This window comes from Mustela nivalis (genome assembly GCF_964662115.1).
Source record: "Mustela nivalis genome assembly, chromosome: 16".
Classification (NCBI taxonomy): Eukaryota; Metazoa; Chordata; class Mammalia; order Carnivora; family Mustelidae; genus Mustela; species Mustela nivalis.
The window spans coordinates 1954614-1970187 of NC_139035.1; the positions used below are offsets into that span (position 1 = coordinate 1954614).

The window sequence follows — 15574 nt, forward strand, 5'->3', positions numbered from 1 at the left end:
GTTGTCTCTCAGGATGATTTGAGAGGGACTAAATGTGACAGTGATTGATGCCTTTGGGGAAAGAAGTCATGCTTTGTAAATAGCTACAAAGAGAAAATGATTTAGTGATGATTTATTTTAATTTTTTCAATGTTGACCTTTGCTTTTAAATTCTGAGATGCTTGATATATTCCATATGATATGGACATGTTTTTGTTTTTTTTGTCCCTGGCCCAGATCTCATCTGGGTCCATTTGTCTTTCGTTTCTTAGTAGCTATTATGTCATACATTTCTTAGTTTGTCGTTTAAAGATGTTGTAGACTAAATCCAGGGACGTGTGTAATAACCTCACAGCTGGAGCATATGTCTCCATGGCTAATCGTCTGGACAATGTCCCCACTTCTAAGCCCTTAACATGTCTTGTACAAGACCGATCCAAGTAATTTTAATGTTAGATTATCTTCTTCAAATAAAATACATTTGTTTAATTAAGTAAAAGCTCTCCTAGTGTATTATGATAGGAATCGATCTCTACAATATTGAGCTTATAAAATCTTTTAATGGAGCTAATATCTAGAGTTATATTCACTTCTGCACTACTGTGCTTAGATCTTAAAAAAAATTCCATGAGTTGTCTTTGAGTAAGAAGATTAACATATCAAGTTATCATCCAAATGGTAATCCGAAATAGAAATTCCTGAGGGTTGTTTTTAAATACAATGTCAAAATTCCTTTCTCATTATAAAAGTAATCTAGGTTAATGGAAGAAAAAACAAAGAAAAGCTCTAAATTAAAAATCTAAATAACTTATAATCTTCTGTCTCAGAAACTGTTCATTAAGTGCTATTTATTTTAGCATATAAAAGCTTGTAAAAGCCATGATTTTAATTCAGTCTCTCCTCTTCTGTCTTTTCCCAGATAAAGTCTTGCCCTGGAGAATGCTACCAGCTCACCAACCTGTCCATACTGTTGAGGCGACTCTTCTTCTTCATGGCCCCACCCCAACAGGCAAGGACAGCATCTTAGTCACTGTCCTTGAGCATCTGCTGAGAAAAGGATTCAGACTCTTTGAAGGCTTCCCACTGCCCCATTTATTCCACATTTAAATGTTGATATGATCTGAGCATCAGTTTTTGACCTATTGATTGCTTTGCTTATTGCTTTTAGATGTGTTTAGATTTTGATGTTGTTAAAGAAAAACCAGAGCTGTACAGTGATAAAAGTGGGTTTTACCCTGGGATTCTTGATGTAGGGGAAAGAGGCCTCAGTGTAAAACTGGGCTCAAGCCTGAATATAGCATAGCCTATTAGGGACTACAATGAAGGAGCAACGTGTAGGTCGATGAGTGCAGATTACTAAGAGGAAAAATGTCAGGGCTACGGAGGTAGTTCTTGCTAAACTGGCAGGTCAGATTCTTGCTGGACACACACCGAGGCTGGGGGGTGTTTTCCAGATTGACTCAGCAGGATTCTTGCTAACACTGGATGAGGCTGGCCGTCAGTCGTGGTATGATTGTTGTTAAATTCCTGTATGATTCTGACGTGGACACAAGCTTGAGAAGCACTAGGTTAGTGAAGGGGGTTTGAATCCTGTGGTTTGAATCTGGTCTTACTGTGACCTTGGTCACCTTACTGTGACCTCAGGGAAGTTTCCTAACTTGGTTCCCTGCCTACAGAGTGACAGGTGTTAACAATTTGAAAACTTTTGTTAGGACTTAGAGGTCATATATACAAAATATGTAGCATAGTGCCATGCTTAGAAGGATGCTCAGTAAATATTGGGAGTGCTTGCTGTTAGTTTTATTTATTTATTTATTTGAGAGCAAGTGTGCAGAGGGTGAGAAAGAATCTCAGGCAGGTGCCACGCCCAGCACAGAGCCCGACATGGGGCTTAATCTCGTAACCCTGAGATCTGTCCCGAGCTGAAATCAAGAGTCGGTTGAGGAACTGAGCCACCCAGGTGCCCCGGGAGTTACTGGTGAATAGAGAATTTGCCTCAGGTCCGTGTCGGCCTTTCTGCCCGAGAGAGGCTGGTCAGGCACCAGAGAAGCCATGCCAGCCTCCAAGCGTCTTCCTTGCAGGTTGTTCTGAGGCTGAAAGCACACTAGACCCACCTACTAGCCCTCCAGAAAATATGTAAGGGTTAATGTGCTCCCCTCCCAAACTCCGAAAGAGTTGTCTGTTGCATATCCCTTCGAATTTTAATACCTTTTATTCTCTTCTCAAACTCTTGCGCCTGGTTCCTGGTGTGTTGTCCCTCACAGAGGTCCTGTTAACTTAGAGGCCCTTCCTAAAGGAGGAGGATTGAGAGGGAAGGTGTCTTTTTAACCTCCGTTTTCTTATTTGTTAAATGAGAATAAAATTATTCTTTTCCTAGGGTTGTTGTGAATTTTAACGTTTAGAATAATACAACTCAGAATGAATGACCTCTAAGTGAGATCTAGGAACTTTGATATAAACTCCAGTTTATGTTTAGAGATCTTAGATACTCCTCAGTTCTAAGTTTTTCCAAGTAATTGAGGCTATCAGGTTATGTGTGTTATAGATATTTGAGGGGTTACATTTAATTTTTTCCTTCAGTTATCAAATACTGATTTCCTGGTCTAGTTAAGGTGTTAAAATTTAAATGGACATACCTAAATTTGAATTCTTGTCTGAGAGTCCTTGGGTGTTGGTTTATCCTAAACCTGAGAGACGAACCTTCCCTAGGTGGCAGGGCTGAGATGTGGGGAGGCCTGGAACACAAGTTGCTTGAAGGGAGCACCGCACAAGTGTTCGTTCTTCTGCCGGGCTCTGCTCTTTCCCCGGCTCCCTGAAGGGAGGGGAACAGACAACAGTCAGAACTGGGCTGTGTTCTAGGCACTTGGGTTCTTGGACTTCCTGTGTCAGCCTGTAGGGTATGTGGATGATGATCATCTACAGATGAAGAAACAGCAGCTTGGGGCAGTAAAAATGTCTGCAGACTCCCTGTGATGATGGGCGAGGTGGGATCCAAGCCAGACCTCTCTCACTCCGGAAGCTGCACTTCCCACTGCCCCAGTGTCGCCTTCAGGTCCTTTTCCTGCCATTGCTTTGGGGCCTCCCCTGTGTGGGGGTTGTTGGCTCTGCCTCCTTACTCCTTTGAACCACATGAAATCTGCTTTCTTTCTTTACATGCATAAAGCTTGCTCTTTCATTGTTAATAGAGATTTGTGTTTAAAATAAAAAACTTGGAAACCACTGTACTAGATCATGATCCCAGAAAAAACATGTATTCTAGTAGAAGTTATAAATTTATGAACGTGCTCATAGTGAACGGTGGTACGTAATGAGCCCCCGGACGGGCCCAGATCAGGTTGTGTTGGGTGTGCATAGCTTAGAAGATCGTTTCTGGGGAGCTGCAGGCTGGGGATAGGTAGGACCAGGGGAAGCTGTTGGAGATGGAGGCATTTTCGATGCAGGCCGTAGGTTGGGGAAGGTGGAGAGGCTGCTGGGGCAGGAGTGCGGGGAGAGAGCAGGGCCTGCGGCAAAGGAAAGGAAGTAACAGAGCTGGAAATAATTATTCCTTTGCACACAAGATGTTATCTTTTTAAAAAGTGAAATAAAACCCCAGATTTTTGTATCAGTGATGTAGCATTTACATATATGAAAACAGTGAATCCCAGCACAGTGATGTTTTAATTTACAAAAAAGTGCGTGTGGTAATTGGGGGAAATGCCAGTATAAATAGGGAGATTAGAATGTGTTTCTTTTTCAATATGGAGAGAAGTTACTAGATATCCTGTTATTTCTTTAGTGTGTAACTATTGGTAGTATTTCTGTTTATAGAAACAAGCAAAAGTACAGGGTTACCTAAGAGGAAAGGATTTACTATACCTGGTTTAAGTACACTATTAGTTGTGCTACTGTTTTTATGGAAAGTAAAAAGTACAATAATTATTTGCATTTTAAGCCCACTCTTGTATTCTTTCTCTCTTCTCACTTTAAAGGAGAGAAGTTCTCATTCTCTGCGGATTACTCACTTACACCACTTGCTGTGGACCCCTGTTGACACTGGTGGCTTTAAATACTGAAAACTGTGTTGAGACCAGGGTTTTCAAACTCAGAATAGTAAACGGATCCCTCTTTCTACGTAACAAAGTTTGTCAGTGCCTATCCTCTGTTGTCCAGGGCACCATTATTTATAATTTCTATTTTGGGGAAGGAACTAGTTCATTCACTTTCATTGGATTTTATTATAAAGAAAGGTCATGTTCAACTGATGTTTATCAGTTGGCGCAGTTCTCTTGGCTTTGATGAAGCAGTTTCGTTTCATGAATAAAGCAGCGTGTTAGACACGTAGCTCCTCTAGGGTCCATTTTTCTGGCTCTAACAGCTCTAACAGATAGCCACACAATTTCCCCTTGGTTTTGATAGCTAAATATTTTTGGCTAACAAAATTCAAATATAAATATGGTATATAAAACATAGGAAGATTTCTTTGTCAAATTTAATATAGTGGGTTTTTCTTTAACATAAGAATTTGTCACTTATCAAGCAGATTTGGGATACTATAAATTCTTCTACTTAAAAATTACATTTTAATATACTTCCTAGATTATACGTAATTCAGAAATTAAGTGCAATAGTATTTTTGCTGTTTTTCTACTGAAACTAACATTTAAACTGTTTTTGGTGTTTTTTAAAACTTTTGTGTTCTGTTTTTTGTTTGTCTGCTGATGCCTCATTTTAACAAAACAGTGCTATTTTTCTGTTAACTTGGCAAAGGCTTTGAATTATTTCAGTGGTAGAATAGATTTGCCAGCCACACTGCTCTGGGCTGATTTGTGAAACCAATTTTGTGTGTTGTCTGAGAGCAGAGCCAGCTAGCCCAGTGGAAAAGCAAACCTATGACTTTGCTTCTTTCTTTAGGTCCTGTGTTCTAGTCAGCTGAGATAACAGCCACCAGGGTTACCAGATCAGCCTTTTGGCCTATTTTGGAAAATTAACTTTGGACTCAGCTGAACAAGGTCACAAGCACAAAAGTTCTTAGGAAGATAATAGCATAAAAATAGCTGGTTGACTAATAATGAAATGCATTATTTTTAACATTTCTCAGTGTCTTCATAACACGTTCCATTTAAACTGTGTTTTTCATTTTGCAAACAAATGCAACAACAGCAAAAATGATGGTATGTGTTCCTCTAGTTACCATGGCCTGGTACTTGTGATATTATTACTCAGTTAAAAACTTCTTAAAAATACAAAACATGGAAGCGAATATTTAGCTTTTTGTGCATCCAGTCATCAGATTGTCTTATGTTACACTTCAATTTGTTTCAGGTGGAGTTTGTCCAGAAATTTTCCCCCAAAGCAGCAGAAAATCTGCCTCTCTGGCAGTGTATTTCCCTCCAGGCATTACCCGCTGAGCTCAGGAAAGGAGCTGTATGTGATGTCACCAGAGTTGGGATTACACGGTGTCGGGAATGGCTCAGCAGTCGTCGGACTTGGGGAGAACTTGAATCTTTGGTAAAACAAGAATTTTAATGGATTTGATTAATTTAGCAGCTATTTACTGAGCACTGCTCAAGGTACCAGTACTAGTACTAGTACAAGGTACTGGTGATGGGCTTTTAATAAGATACGGTCTCTGCCCTCAGGTTAGAAACTAGCAGGATTTTCAGATTTCTGTTTTAAAGGGGTCCAAGAGAAACTTATTATCTTGACTGATGTAAATTATATTGGGGGGCAGGGAGACTAGTTTAAGAAACACTGGACCAAGATGAAACCTGTTATGAAGTATTTATAGTATTTTTGCTGACACATCATTAGATCAGGCAGACTTTTTTTTCGCTAGGATTTTCTTTATCTGCCACAGAGAAGGAGAGAGTAAGCACAAGCGGGGAAAGGGCAGTCCGGGGAGAAGCAGGCTCCCCGCTGAGCAAGGGGCCCGATGTGGGGCTCAGTCCCGGGACGCTGGGATCACGACCTGAGCTGAAGGTAGATGCTTAACCGACTGAACCACCCAGGTGCCCCAAACATGATTCTTCTATTTGATAAAGCACAATTCCCGTTTTATACACATCTGTTCTGAGCCTTTATGGAACTTTTCATTTAGAATACTCGTTCTTAACATAATGACATATAAAAGAAATTCATCTGTGAGAAGTAAAAAATAACATGGTTTTTTAAAGTTTACTGAAAAAATTGACTATAGTACATGTGGTTGAATTTTCCAGTTTAGTTTCATTTCCTCCTTTGTTCATTCGTTCATCCAACGAACATATTTTGAGTGCTTTTGTGTGCCAGCCGCTGTTCCAGCCATCAGGGAACAAAAGAGAAATTTTTGTTCTCATGAGCTCGCATTGTCACTCAGCTGTGGACAGTAAAATAAGTAATAAATATGTGTAGAAGTATGTTGTATCAGCTTGCGGTAAGTGGAGAAAAACAGGGATGGGGGCAGGGCATTCAAGGGGTTAGGGGTCTATTTGCAGTTTTAAATTAGGTGGTCAGGGCTTTCTAAAGGCTTTTATCTCCACACTGAGTGTAAATGTTCTGATCCTGTAATATAATGGCATCTGATGATAATTATCAAGATAATTTAAAACATATACGCAAAGGGAATACAAGTTTTTATGTGCACTTATTTTGAGAAAACTGTTAAACAGCTAGTTAAAAGTAGGTTAAATTGTTCTGGTTTTACATTTACTGTATACTGATTTTTTGTAGTTGAAGATAAAAAATCTTGTATTAGGGAAAGTAATGTACCTATTTCTAAAATTGAATATATCTTTAAATTTTAAATAAAATTTAAATTTTAAATAAAAAGCTGTACGGGCATCACTAAAACTTAAGTGTTGCTGCAGTATAACAGATTAAAGGTGTTGTTCCTGATCATTCCATGTCCACACGGCCTTCACTTTACTCCCACCGTCCCCCAACACCCACACTCCTGGCCGGTCAGAGAAAGATTCGATGAATGAAGGGGAGTGAATCTAGAAAACGTGGTTTTGTTTTAAATCTAGATAAGTGTACTTCTCAAGTTTTATATTTGCTTATTAAATGCAGTGTTGCTGAGGAATTTTAAAGACATTATAAAACAAGAGCAACAATAAAAATCTAGTAATGTTAAAAGATTGCTAGCTGCATAATGTGAAAAACAATAGAATTTTTAGTTGATGAACTTACCAATTAACTTGAGCTACTCACCGTTTGATCGAGCCTATTTATTAAAATACAATGCTGTTTCCATTTTAATACTAAATTTTAACCTAAAAGGAGAAAATATTTAGAAAATGAAGCAAATGTTTCTGGGTATGAGGAAAATCAGCTCTAATAAAATTTTGTATTAAGAAGTAGCTGAAAAGATGGCTTTGGGTCTCAGAATATAAATTCGACGTGGGCGTTTAGGAGGGTTATAGTAACTCATAACGTCCGCGGCCTCAGCTCCTTTAGACTGGGGTCTGACCTTGGACTCCTCCGTTTCTCCCCCTTTAGAACACGCTGCTGTCTGCGTTGCTTGCTGTGTGTAATTCCGCCCATGAAGCTCTGGATGTTCCACAGCAAACTGCGATTATGGAAACTGGGAGTCAGCTCTGGGCTTTTTTAAACACTAACCTGGTAAGGAAAGCAACTGATTATTTCCCTGAAGAACAAATAAAATACTGAGAGCATGGTCCCGAAATTCCCTGTAGAGTAAAATGTATGTAATTTCTTTAGGGGCTTGGTAGAACTTGTGCCTAGAACGTAAAATACCTGTGTGTCCTCTCCAGCCAGTTCTGAGTGTGGCGGAATGACATTCGTGAAACCAGAACCTAGTAGAGTGACAGTGACCGTTCAGCTATTTTCATGACCATTTGGACCCTACTTAAAAAAGCAAACTTCTTCTCCCATTGTTTCTCTCCTCTTTTGGGCTAGTGTGGCCTGTTTCTATGATTCCATGGTCTTCCATACGATCCTTTGGGCAGTGGAGAGGGACTCGGCTTAAAGGTGGCATGGGCAAGGGCGTGGCTCCGGCTGGTTCGTGTTCCTCTTCCCTGGCTAGAGTTTGGATGCTGCGTGTCCCACAGATTATTGTAGTTTACAAATGACATTTAGTTAAACAATCTAAATAGGATATTTGTTTCCTTTGACTAAATAGTGCCATCCACTGGAAGCTGAAGGCAACATTCACACTTTTGGGAAACCACAGAAATGGTTTTGCGGATAATGTTTTATCATTCAAGTTTATGTAGAATTCAGTTTCCCTTCTGCAGTATTCTGTCGGTTTTCCCCAGTGCCCACAAATCTTTCAGTGAGTACTCCCTGAGGATTCTCTGCGGGTGATGTAGCTTATACTACTACGATAGAAACAATAGTTATAGGGAAGAGAAATGGAATTTTAAGAACACTAAGGCATACATAAGTTTCTCAGCGGCAAACAGAAGTCACTAGATCTCCACCTGCATTAAATTTCCTGTCATGTGATCTTTTTTTTTTCTTTTTTTTTTTTAAGATTTTATTTATTTATTTGACAGGCAGAACCACAAGTAGCCAGAGAGGCAGGCAGAGAGAGAGAGGAGGAAGCAGGTTCCCCGCTGAGCAGAGAGCCCGACGTGGGGCTCGATCCCAGGACTCTGGGATCATGACCTGGGCCGAAGGCAGAGGCTTTAACCTACTGAGCCACCCAGGCGCCCCACCTGTCATGTGATCTTGAGCAAATTATTTAACCTCTTTCCCCCTTTTTCTTAATTATTAGTAAAGTGAGTAAAGTTCTACTTCACTAAGTTCTAAGGTGTATGTGAGGTAGTATAAAGCACATACCAGGTTGCCTGGGATATATTAAATGCTTCCTAAGAGGTTGCTGTTTTCGTGTAATTGAAAATTCTCACCAAAACTATTTTGTGTTCCTTATTTAAGGTAACAGGTCAGCCGCATGTTCAGCAGACGCTTAGTCTTTTACTTCCACTATTGGGATTTTTTGTTCACACTCTAGATCCTCATCTGATAAGTCAGGTAAGAACAGTAAGCTAGTTGATACTTTGCTGAGGAAATTACTGGAAAAACAGGACTTAAAATAGCTTTCTACATACAGTCCTTTTGAATGATTTCTTCCTCAATTTGCTGATTTCCTTCTGTTGAACTGAACTTCAGCGTCCCGGACCTGCTGGTCTCAGGGAGGTGTCCTCGTCGCTTTGACTCCTCCTGTGGAGTGTGGTTCGTACATGGCGCTGTTGATTCAGCCTAAATCTGTTCTTCCTTGTCTCCTGAGAGCGAAGAGTCAAAACTTTTTTTTAACTGCTCCAGAACATCCCTGAGGTTAGGAGTCATGGATCATGTGTGAACCCCACATTCAAAACAGGCATTCCAGCAGCTGTGGGAGTATGGAATAGAACCGATGTGGACTTCAGGGTAATCCTCATTGTCTCTTTGAAGAAACAGCATGCTTTTGATGTTAAGAGGACTACTGAGTTTTCTGTCTGGCCCCCAGCTTGCATGGCTGGGACAGGCACTGTCAGGGGATGCTTTGGATGATGGTCTGACCTGCTTTTGGAGGTTTTAAGCTGATAGAGGAAAAGGCACTTTTCTGAAGTTAGAGGAATTAGTCCATACCGGGCAGAACTGATCCCCCAAATCAAGAGCTGGCCGAAGCTTACAGGCATGTTTAGAAATCAAGTTATGAGGTAGAACTGATTCCTACTTAGGAAGATGATGGAAGAAATAACACCCTGTCATAGGACCTGTATGCTGGAAAGTGAAACTATTCATGGTTTGTTTTAGTAGCTTTGTTAGTGGTTGTGTACATTAAGAACTTAGCATTACAAATACTGGTTAGGTATATTTTTAAATTACTGTATGTATAACATGAATTACTGAATTATAGAGAATGAGAATGCAGTAAAATAATGGATTCAAACTGGATTCTGACAGCTCTAGTAATCTTCTTTGAGAAATTAAATATGGATAACTTTGATAGAATTGTGCCTACTTTTAAAAAACCCAAATAACTAAAGCTCTAAAATTTCAGCATAACTAAATTGTTCGCTTAGGCATTGCTTCTTTTATGGACGACTTTCTGTGTTCCTTTGAGTCAGGGGTTGGCGAACTCTGGCTTCCTACTAGATTCTGCCCTCCTGTTTACAGGACAAGAGCTAAGGAGGATTTTTACATTTTCAAAGGTCTGTGAAATAAAAATTAAAAAATAAAAAAACAGTATGCAGCAAGGAACATATTACTTATAAAACCTAAAAAATTGACTAACTGGCCCTTCATAGAAAGTTTGCCAGTCCCTGCTTTAAATAGCGAACCTCCCTCAGTAGAATTTAAAATACAAAACAATTTTTAAGGATTTGAAAGAAGAGCACTGGTATATAGTTTCTCAGGAACACTTTTTTTTTTCTTTACAGCAGTTGGTAGGCGGAACACTGTTTAAGTGCGTCATTTGATCATTTTATTCAAATTCCACATATGTTTAGGCTTCATAGTGTTCGACTCTTGGATTTTGTTGTGTTTCCCCTCCCCACATTCCCATCAGAATCTTATGTCTCTACAAAATATTTACTTTCATTTATAACTGTTCTTTGGTCTTTACCACTTTAGGTAGTAACTTTGCAGACTTCACTGCTTAAATTAGAGCCTCCTGACCACGTTCGTTTGGCACTGCTTGATTTTGTATCTTCTCTAGGAAAGTTTTTCATACCTCAAGCTTTCCAGGTAATACTCTTAATTCTTTTGTTCTGTGTTAACAAGATCCTTGTAAGAATTACTAAAATTTCCCGACTTTTAATTTCTGGAATTCTGTGGATCGTTGACAATGAAAGTCGGGGGAAAATGTGTTTTGTGAAGAGATGGTGACTTTGTCAAAACAGAACGCATTTTAAGTATTTTGTTTGTTTTGTTAGAAAAATCTATTTTGACATACGAATAATTTAGAGTTGGCTGTAGTCTGAGTCTCCTTCCAGTTGGGCTTTACCACGCAGAGTCCCTGAGGAAGAAAGACATATTTGTCTCTTATGAAAGAGTATAAAATGAGGAAATTTATCAAAGTTGTTCTCGTAGTTTTACATCCATGAAAGGGAGCCGGTTTGTTTTTAAGACAGTATTTCTGAAAGTGTTGCAGAGGATTTGTAATTCCGTACAGGCCTGCATACACTTCTGAATTTTCAGACCCACCTCACCGTGAAAGAGCCTCCTCCTCAACTGAGTTTTGCCTTCCTCAGTGCTGTGGTCGAATCCAGGAATTCTAGGTCGTTGACTGTTTTCTTTTTGACCTCCATGGGAGAGACTATAAAAAGCTCCCTGAGGGGCGCCCGAATGGCGCAGCTGTGGAAGTGTCTGACTCTTGGTTTCAGCTCCAGTCGTGACTTCAGGGTCTTGAGATCGAGCCCAAGTCGGGTCTGTGTTCAGCAAGGAGTCTGCTTAAGACTCTGTCCCTCTCAAATAAATAAATAAATACATCCTTTAAAAAAAACAACAGCTCACTGATGAGAACCTTTTCACCTAACTGGAGCAAAAATATGATGGATATTATCTCAATAGATGTCTTTGAAAGAAAAACAACCGGCTAGTTTCTAAAGGGCTCTTACTTATTTACAGGCAAATGATACCATCCTGTTTGTTTCCATGTAAGAATGGAGAGGTTGACAGTTTTTCAACTCTAGACTAAAGTACCAAAGATAATTGCATTTGAGCTATCTTCTTTTTTACCATTAAATAAATTCCGGAGTACTCTTTCATTCATGCGTAACTGTGGACCCTGGTGGGCCCAGCATCTGTGGAACAGATGGTTTATTAGCAGAAATTACATATTCCCAGAGTGAAGTTGAGGCCTGAAAAGTTGATGGATTCATCAGCATGTAAGAGGCCTTTAAAGCCTGAAGACAGATTTATTTATTCAAGAAAAAATTGCCGAGTTTTTGCTATGTGTCAGGTGCTGTTTTAATCACTGGGGATTCATTAATGAACCAAACTAATCAAGCCCCACGCTCGGCCTCTAGAAGGCAACGAATGAAGACATGATGTAGCAGTTAGTGTGAGTGCTGTGGAGAGAAATAGGGGGAGAGTGTGTTCGTGGGGGCACAGTTTTAAACGGGATATAGGCAGTGGTGTCTACACCAAGGAGACCTGTGAGTATCCTGAAGCTGAGGGAGCCGGTCGCGCATCCCGCACGCAGGGGCAGTCGCGCGAGGAGAACGCACCTGATCCGCTGGGGGGCAGCGGAGGCCACGCTCACACACTGGGGCTCTGCAGGCCATCCTGAGGACTTTGAGTTTTACTCTGAGTGGAGTGAGAAGCTTGGAAGCCTTTATGCAAAGGAGTGACATGCCCTAACGTGTTTCAGTACGTGCTCACTGGGACAGGATTAGGGGAAACTTGACATTAAGAATAGGATACTGAGGTTTTCCTCTAGTTAATAAGATTTGGTTCTCTTTTTAGGACAAACTTCTGCCCAGCCTGTCTTCTATTTTTGCCTTACTGCTGGCTGACAGGAATTGGATAGTAGAACAACATTCCTTGGAGGCGTTTACTCAGTTCGCAGAGGTAATTATAAGACCAACCTATCAAAGTGATCGCCAAAATGTATTATTTGGTTTTCTAAAACATTCCAGAAACATTTATTGAGCTACTTTTGGTCTTATTCATGAAAATTTTCCCTTGGAGGAGATAATACCAATGATCTCTTTTGTACCATCTAACAGTGGAGCATAGAGAAATGAAGGTAGTTTCCTAAGGTTTTGGCGAGAGTGGGAACAGCTGAACCAGGCATTCAGAACAGGTCTGTCAACTTCGACACTGTCTTCCAGACAGTACTTTTGAGTGTGAAATGAATAATGCATTTTGTCTCGGTCAGTTAGGTTGTCTCGGAGTTAGGTTGATGAACACAGGGACCTGTGAGCTGGGGGCCACAGAGAAGGCGAGCCTCCTGTGGGATGCTCCTTTTCTCTTGCCTGGAGCTGCACCGTCCCGCCTTTGGCCCTCAAGGGCCCAAGACATTAGGATGACAGGGCAGCAGTGACGGACGCCTCCAGCTCTGCTCGTGCAGAACGTGGCCCGGTCCCGAGGCTCCCTGAAGGAACCAGGAGCTGGTGGTCTTTTGAGTATCCTCTGACGCTGTTTTCTTTTCGGCTGCCTGATTAAGGTAGCTCTTAGAACGTACGGAGTGGTCTCTGCAAGCTGCTGAGATACATTAAAATTGGTCTCATTTATCTTTTAATAGGGAACAAATCATGAAGAGATAGTTCCACAATGTCTCCGTTCTGAAGACACGAGGAACAAAATTGTGTCCTTTCTGGAGAAGGTATTTATTTCTGTAGATCAGAATACAGCAGCATCACAGATTTTGTCATTCTTTTTTTAAATCGTAGGATTGTAACTAAGTTAAGTATCTTCTTAGCTTACATTTCTCAGTGCTCAGCGGCGAGGTGGCCATGAAGCAGCGGCCTGTACGACGAGCCGCAGCAGTGGAGCACCCGCAGCCCCTCGGCCCAGGGCAGGCTGTGGCAGTGCTGCTCGCTGGCGCGCTGGGAGGACCGGGGAGAACCGTAAAGGGCTCCTGTCGGACTGCACGCGCAGCAGCAGGCCTGAGAGGCCCATGTGTGCCTCCCGAATGGACACACACTTTAGCCATGGCTTTGCTGCATGGGCAGAGACGAGGACCTAGTTTTCCAAACAGTGACATTTGTGAAGCTGTTTTTATAGTTAGAACCAAACTGTTTCATCATTGGACTTCCACATTTGTGTACCCAGGCAGCTTCTCTGGGGCTTGTTTTAGGGTAAGAACTCATTGCAGCCCTAGTAGAATAGTTAAGCATAATTCACTTTCTCTTGGTCTTCTAAATGTGTGGCTTAACTACTTATTTTTTTTTTAATCCCACGCCCGTTATTAAGCTGGGCTGTGTGTACACACGTGTGTATTACCTGCCACCACATATCCGATCAAGTATGTGGTTGCATGTTTTTGTGTTTCTTACCCTACACATCGTAGACGATCATTTTTCCAAATCTGGAAAAACGACAGTCCAACTTTTCTGTAGGGAAGGAGAACACTGTAATTTTATCCAGATTCCACGATGATAATGCATTTACAGATGAGTCCAACTTCCAAAATTTGCCTCACTCACAGGCCAATAAGCCAGAATAGTTTAACACCAGGAGCTTAAACACAAACACAGCACACATGCATGCACGTTCGTGGTCTTTTTTTTTTTTTTTTTTAAAGTTGGGGACAGGAGGGGTAGAGGGAGAGAGAGAATCTTAAGCGAAGTACATGTGCCTAGCACGGAGCCCGAAGCGGTGCTCGACCTCATGATCTTGAGATCTGACCTGAGCCGAATCAAGAGTTGGATGCTTACTGAGCCCCCCAGGAGCCCCCAGCCTTCTCATTGTCTGACTGTCACATGTGCTTGGTGTTTACTTGATTTGTCGTGATCCGTGGCAGACTGGGCTTGAAGATGAAACTGCAGTTGCCCGAGTGGAACGTGTGAAACAGGAAAAAGTCATTTTCCGGGAACACTTTGCCAAAGTTGCTGTAGAAGCAGCAAAGTGGTCGTCTCTACAGGTATGGACTGCATTTCAGATAAGAGAAATTCTCCCCTCCTTACTGGTATAAGTAAAATAAAAACTAGTATGGCTTCTGGCCTCATATTGACTGTCACAATATAATCAAATCGATCTATGTATGTAAAAGTCTCCTTGTTTTACAGTAGCTGCTCTTCTAAAAAATCCTGTTTCTTCCTGAAAGGTTATCAACCATAGAACAGAGGTGGGACTACAAAAATACAATAGATTTTCTCTTTCAGTGTGACTTTGAACTGTTTATAGTAACCTTCGGGAAAGTTCCGTATCTGGATCAGTGAAGATATAAATGTAGTTTGAGAGCCACTGAAGAAAACCAGTGAACTCACCTTCCAAAATGTTTCGGTTGATCCTTGCTTCATTCATCAGATCGGCCTAAATAACTTCTGGCAGTATCTAGAAATCACGTCTACCTATTAAATGGCAGAAATCTGATACTGGTATATAGAAATCTGATACGACTAAGGATATTCAAAATATTGTTTTGAGCACTGTTTAGAATAAGGATATTCAAAATATTGTTTTGAGCACTGTTTAGAATAGCAATTTGAGAGAGGAACAATGTTCTTCTGAGTTGTAGTTACAATTCTTATGTAAAGAAAGTACGTCTATGTGAATAACTTGTTTTCAAGACATATTTTACTTTATAGATTTCAGGCCTAAAAACTACATAGCTTTGCTCTAAAGAAGCCTTCAAGAATTTATGACCTTCCTTAGTTAGACTGTGATGACATTAGACATCTTGGTCCCGATCCCCACCCAGGTGCAGTGATGTTAGAAAGCCTGACGACTTCCTGAATTGGGTTGAAAAAGCATCTGAAAGACCACAGCATGTAGCATTAAAAAGTAAACCAGAACCATTTAGAAAACCCATACCTTGAGCTTTTTTTGTCAGGACGAGATCTTTCCAAAGAACACTCTCTGGAAATTACCCAACCAAGGCAGCATTCCCAGTGTCCTTGAGCCCTAATGGTAGTAGCACCCTGAATTGCTGTGACAAACCAGAAACGCCTTCCGGTGTTTTTCTAGGTGATACAGGGATGGTGGCTCCCTCCTACTCTTGTGAGCCAATGAGAACATAAAA

General features: G+C 40.9%; 1 protein-coding gene and 1 long non-coding RNA gene across 12 annotated transcripts in view; one reads left to right on the forward strand and one right to left on the reverse strand.

The window, feature by feature from the left end:
- Positions 1-15574, forward strand: part of FIRRM (FIGNL1 interacting regulator of recombination and mitosis) — a 55577-nt gene that overhangs the window by 33937 nt on the left and 6066 nt on the right. For 9 of the 11 annotated variants that reach the window (XR_014303889.1, XR_014303890.1, XR_014303891.1 and 6 more), the window contains exons 16-23: positions 899-988; positions 5281-5466; positions 7435-7557; positions 8836-8931; positions 10516-10629; positions 12352-12456; positions 13133-13213; positions 14354-14473. Coding sequence is in view for 1 of the 11 variants with exons in the window: in XM_082702660.1 (XP_082558786.1) it covers positions 899-988; positions 5281-5466; positions 7435-7557; positions 8836-8931; positions 10516-10629; positions 12352-12456; positions 13133-13213; positions 14354-14473 (915 nt within the window). In the remaining 10 variants the exon portion in view is untranslated. Of the gene's footprint in view, positions 1-898; positions 2116-5280; positions 5467-7434; positions 7558-8835; positions 8932-10515; positions 10630-12351; positions 12457-13132; positions 13214-14353; positions 14474-15574 lie in introns of all 11 variants that reach the window. The other 2 variants (XR_014303887.1, XR_014303888.1) reach the window with 1 other exon arrangement.
- LOC309849866 lies at positions 6119-7513 on the reverse strand. The gene is made up of 2 exons (XR_014303967.1): positions 7406-7513; positions 6119-6313 (listed from the first exon to the last, which is right to left on the reverse strand). It is a non-coding gene; the product is annotated as an uncharacterized lncRNA (long non-coding RNA).